Source organism: Stegodyphus dumicola, chromosome 11 (genome assembly GCF_044657685.1).
Source record: "Stegodyphus dumicola isolate Sdum_Otavi_A_Nest chromosome 11, ASM4465768v1".
In the NCBI taxonomy this organism is placed as follows: Eukaryota; Metazoa; Arthropoda; class Arachnida; order Araneae; family Eresidae; genus Stegodyphus; species Stegodyphus dumicola.
The window spans coordinates 35008492-35014711 of NC_140778.1; the positions used below are offsets into that span (position 1 = coordinate 35008492).

The 6220-nt window shown below is 36.0% G+C and overlaps 1 protein-coding gene across 1 annotated transcript; it reads left to right on the forward strand.

The window, feature by feature from the left end:
* The first annotated feature begins 2330 nt into the window (after positions 1–2330).
* Positions 2331–5324, forward strand: LOC118205486 (uncharacterized). Its single transcript, XM_085826266.1, has 2 exons — positions 2331–2474; positions 3809–5324. Exons 1-2 carry the CDS (start codon positions 2377–2379, stop codon positions 5322–5324), a joined length of 1614 nt encoding a protein of 537 aa, XP_085682392.1. The 5' UTR covers positions 2331–2376.
* The last annotated feature ends 896 nt before the right edge of the window (positions 5325–6220 follow it).

The following is a 6220-nucleotide window of genomic DNA, read 5'->3' on the forward strand; positions in this document are numbered from 1 at the left end:
TGTATTAAGTAAAATATTTGAAAGAATTATTCTCAGCCGAATGAAAAATTATCTTCAACTTCTTCCGCCGGAGCAGTTTGGCTTTAGAGAGAAGCTCTCGAGCGCAAAACAACTTCTTCGTATTACGGAGTATTCTGGAGCTGCTTTACATAACAAATTGAATGTTGTTATCCTCATGCTGGACGTAGCGAAAGCTTTCGACCGCGTCTGGCATGAGGGACTCATTGCAAAACTAATCAACCTTAATTTTGAAAGAGAAATTCTTCTGATCATCCTCTCATTCATCTCGGACAGGACTTTTAAAGTGTACGTGAAAGGAGCTTACTCCTCAGAACGTAATATGCAAAGTGGACTACCTCAAGGGTCTTGTTTAGGCCCTGTACTCTATTTATTTTATGCTGCAGACTTCCCTAAACCCAACAGTAACGACTCTATCTTTGCATGTTACGCAGATGATACTGCCCTGGCAGTTAAGTCTGCGAACATTAACTTCGCTATTAAGAAACTACAAGCCTTCATTCCAAGTATAGAGTCATGGTGCGCGAATTGGAAAGTGAAGATTAATGCTAAAAAATCTCAATTATTGATCATTCGCAGAAGGAAAAGAAATAAGCAACTGAAGAATCACCTTCTCCTCTTTAATGAAAGAGTTCCTATAGTGAAAAGTGCCAAATATCTCGGAGTCACTCTTAATGATTGTCTTACTTGGACTGACCATATCAACAATGTTCGAACCACTGCACTACAAATTATCAAGTGTTTGCTTCCTATACTCGGTAAATACTCTAGAATGGATTTGGGCAAGAAAAGACTTGTTTATCTCTCCACAATTAGACCTATTTTGACTTATGCATCTCCTGCCTGGGCGGCAGCCAAAGACTCAGATGTGAACAAACTCCAAATCGTTCAAAATAAACTCCTGCGTATTATCACGAACGCACACTATTATGTCCGCAACAAGACCCTCCATGAGGACCTCAAAATTGATACCATCGCGGTACATCTGCGGAAACTTAACGATAAATTCTTCAAAAATGCGCAGGAATGTAACTTTATGAATCATTTCAACATGTTTCATTATGAAGTTCTCACCGATGATCGATTTCTTCGACCTTTCGCAGCTTACATACTCAGTGGAAACGAAAATTTCCCCACCTAATACCAAGTTAGTGGAAATTTTGATCTGTACATAGTGATTTTACTCTTATTTTCCTTTACTTTACTCCAGAATACTGCTTTTCTTCAATATTCAAGAAGCACTTTTAAAAGTCAGCGCCTGGGAGAGTGACCTCCCACGTGACCTAAGAACTTGAGTTCTATGTTCAGCCTTGTTGTAGGATTTTCTGCATTTTTTAGGACTGAAATTTCTGGTATTCCTTATATTTATCATATTGAAGAACATGAGAAAAATAGTGATTTTTCGCTATTGCAACCCATTATTTAATTATTTTACTCTTTTCATCAGTTTTGGACAAGTTTACTCTAAGCGAATCAGAATGCCTGATTCCGCTCACGTGATATGTGACTTATTCTAAGTATACTCTGGGATAGACATTTTGAATTTGTAATATATGTATTTTGTGTTAACATTTGTTCTGCCTTTATTTTGTTATTTTGTAACTTTTACAAAAATTATTGCTTTCCTGAAACATCTTCGACTGTTATAATGAAACCATGATTCTGTTTACACCCCCCCATCACGTTATCATGGACTCAGAATTTCAACTTACAGGACTGCTAGACTGTATTATGTGTATTATGTGATGAAATTTGGTTTATTCCATATGTTGTTACTCTGATGATTACTAGAAAAATTTCCCTTTTATGTAATTATTTCTGCAAATTTGTACATTTAAGGTTTTCTTCAGCATTTCTAACCTGAAATCTCGCAACGTATTAACGACTTCTTCACACCTCACGTGACAAGGTAGTCACGGCCTCTCAACATCTGCAATCCTGACTTAGGTCTCACTCATGTATTCTCCTACTTTCAGCGCTCTATAGCAACTAACTCAGACAGCCGGAACAAAACTTGCAAATCCTGCAAGTTAATCAGCGGCGCATCCAGCGGTACTTGGAACTTGGAAAGCTGAATGTAAGTAAAGCGTCGACACTTTAATGGGAGAACTCGCGCTTCGAAGCGACCGCACGCTCGTAGCGGTAGCGATGTGGAAACACAATCAGTAAAATTGCGCATGCTCTTTTTCTTTTCAGTCATTGGTTGTTTTCTATTCCAGATATTCTACAGATTTGTTTGATTCTACCCAAATCTTGTTAGCTGCTAACGTGAATTTCTTGTGTTAGTTATAACTTGTTAATTTGTTCTTTTTAATTATAAAAGGCTCTTTTCAGAACCATTTTTAAAAATTTCTTATAATGGCGTATCGATACTGCCGATTTAAGGATTGCAAGAGTAAGATTTCGTCAAAATCCGATGGAATACATTTCTACACATTTCCTCGAGACGAACAAAGGTTAGTACTCAATTATTTTTCACTTTCACTATTTGTAAGGGGATTCGAAATGTGATATATTGTTGTGTGTTTATATTTAAACGTGAGAATAATTTTGTCGTGCATGGTATGGTTCATAAAATATTGTGTGTCCTTAAAAATCTATCGGTTTACACTGGAAAAACAATTATGTGATTTACAGTTAGCATTTTATCAGCAACATTTAGGGCATTTTAGTAATGTTTACTTTATTTAAAATTTATGTAGTGAAATTTTTTATAAAAAATAATAAAATATTTTAATGAAAAATTGTATGTATTGGGTTAAAAAAAGGTCTCATTTAATTCATAGACTGTTTTTAACAACCCTGAAACCCTGTGGTATAGTTGCAAGTAAAGTTTGTGGATATATAGAAAGAAATTTAGATCTTAACAGTAAAAAAGTCTCTTAAAAGCGTAGAGGAATCAGTGCCATACTGAATGATGACGAAAATTTATAATTGGTGTTCAACATAAAATTATGAAACTTAGTGTTAAATCTATGTACAGGCGCTGTTCCCAGTACAAGTGTCCCACTCATCAAGATGTCCAACTTAAGAGGTTTCACTGTATTAAAAATTAAAGTACTTGCTAGACAGAAAAGAAATGCATTTGTACTGTAATTTTAAGACGCTAACAAATTTATTGATTTCGTATGTGTATGTGTGGAACGTTGTAATGTGAACTTTTAGGTCTCATGCAAAACTAGCTTACAGTAGACTTGAAGCAACTATTCATTTTGTCTGATATGACTATAAGGTCAGATGGCTGCAAAAGTTTAAACAACATTTTTATTTTAAAAATTCAGAACATAAAAGCACTTTCTTCTTGCTCAAAATACGCCAACACTTGTTTTGAAGAACTAAACAGTATTAAAATAAACTCAAATATTCAATTTGAAAATATTGGCTCATGATTTCTACACTAACTTAGACCAACGACAACCAGAATGGCAAGCCCGGGTTTTAGAATGCAATACTATCAAAGTAACGAGCACATAACAGAGTCTGCTCTAAAAGCACATCCTCCCTCACACACACACTTTTAGCCTCAAACATATCTACTTAAATACTGTAACTTATTTGCATTCTGGTGAGGAACGAAAAAAGTGGACTTGACAGTAAAAATTCAAATAATAAAAATAAATGGTTAATTAACATAAGAACCTTAAATTATAGATATTTCAAAAGGCCTTAGCAATCAAAAGGTTTGAAATAAGCTACAACTCTATAATTTTGAAAAGTTAGTAATGTTTATGAATAATTTTTAATTATTGTATGTTTGAATATAATCCATGTATTATACTTTTCTTTTCAGATGCCAAGCATGGGTTAAGGCTTCCCAAAATGATAAGCTCATTGGCATTCCCGCTTCTGAGTTGTATAAAAAAGCATATCTCTGCATGTTTCATTTTCAAGACTGGTGTTTTACAAATGTTACTACGAAACATCGTCTGGTTCACAATGCTGTGCCATGTTGTCCGAAATCGCACGTAACAAAGAATGCAGTTTCAAATCAGCATGTGCCTAATTTAAGTGACACTCCTTTCTCAAGTGCTATGGATAATCATTTAATATCCCCATTTCCTGTTCAAGGACCAAGTAACCGACAAACACCAGTAGCCTGCAGCACACCAAAGTCGCATTATTCAGCGAGAAAATATACGCCCAGAAAATCAGTATTGGCAAATACTGTTAAAAAGTATCGGGACATGGCAAGACGACTAAAATTAAAAGTGGCATCTTCAGAGAGAAAATCTATAGCTTATTCTTTTGAAAAAAAAATTAGTCAAAGGGTTAGCAAAAAATGTTCACTCATTCAGCGGCAGGTAATATTGAACACTCAAAAAACAAAAGGCAGGAGTTTTACGCAATCTGACAAAATTGATGCCTATCGCATCTACAGTAAAAGTAGAGCAGCATATCGTGTTTTAAAAGAATTTCTTCAGCTACCAGATGAACGAACTCTTCAGCGTTTTGTGTCATCGAAGCTCTCATACACAGGGATTAGTGCAGATGTTATATTTGCATTGAAACAAGTTCTGCAAAATAAGGAGAAACATGAAAAAATGTTTGCCTTAATCTTTGACGAAATATCATTGAAACCTTCTCTAGTGTATGACCGACAAAAAGATCATGTAATTGGATTTGAGGACTTTGGTGGTTTACGAAGCGATTCATTTGCCAATCATGCACTGGTACTAATGCTGAGAAGTTTGACTAGCAAGAAAAAGGTACCACTTGGTTTTTACTTCTCAAGCCATGCCATGAATGCAGAACGACTCCGAGATATAGTAATGGAGACATTGTCAAAATTGTCTTCTGCTAATGCTACAGTTAAGGCTCTGGTTTGTGACCAGAGTGGAAGTAATTGTAGATTGTTTGGTCTCCTAGGAACAGAATCTACAAAGCCATTCTTCTATTTTAATGGGCAGAAGGTTTTTTGTTTGTTCGATCCACCACACCTTTTAAAAAATTTACGACGTAGCCTTATGAAATATGACCTCCAAACTAATAAAGGACTTGTGTCATTCAAGCACATTCGAGACTTTTACACAGTGGATCAAACACTTCTTGTTCGCTGTGCACCAAAAATTACCGATGCACACATATACGTGGCTGGCATGAATTCCATGAAAGATGCGCTTGCTGCGCAAGTTTTTAGCCACACAGTAGCAGCAGGAATGAATATGTGTGTCCTATCTGGACTAATAGAAGCAAGTGCTGCTCCAACGGTAGAATTTATACAAGAGATAGACAATTTGTTCGATTCTATGAATGGAATTCGAAAAAATCCCTTAAGCCATTCTTACAACAATTACATTGTGCTGTAACAGAAGGTTCTGAACATGTTAAATTTTGGACAAACATGCTGTCATTCATTGACTCATGGGTTTTTCTGAAACCACTTGCACAAATTCAAGAAGGTCCTAGAAGGCATGTCGCAGGATGCGGTAGTAGAAAAGGTTGGACCCAGACAATAACAGCCATGTTGCAGCTTTCGGAAGAGATGCTGGAAGAACGCGAATTCTTTATGACAAAGAGATGCAACCAAGATTGCCTTGAAAACTTTTTTAGTCGTATCCGAGGAAGTGGTGGAAACCGTACAAATCCATCGGCTTACGAGTTTTCATCAGTATTCAAGATTGCATCACTAAATTCATTCCGATGTAAAAGTAAATTCTCCAACTGTGAACCAGATGGGGATCAATTTATGTTTTTTATTTTGGCTCCTGTACCTCCATCTACAAGTATAGAAAGTAAAGGAGATGCAGAGGAGGAGGATGAACAAAATAGTAGAAATAAGAATTTTGATGATAGTTTAGTCATTCACTGTGATTCTTCCTGCTGTGATGCAAGTTTTCAAAAACTTGACAATTTATCACTAAATGTAGTTGCTTTCTTAAGTGGATATTTATCCAGAAGAGTATTACGTTGCCTAAAGCTAAATGAGTGCGATACATGTAAAGTGGCTCTTATAGATAGGGCAAAGCCTATGCTACAGCATACTCTGTTCTTACATTTTAAAGAATATAAGGATCAAGATGTAACAGAAGGAGGACTAACACATCCGTCAGAAAAGATGACATTATGCATTGCTGAACTTCTGCATATATCCAACACTTTTTTATCTAGCCGCTTGTCATCACCTGACATCCTGCGGAATTTAAAAAATCTCTTGTCGCAGTCGTCAATGTTTGAATTTCTAAACTGTGAGCTTCATGCTGAA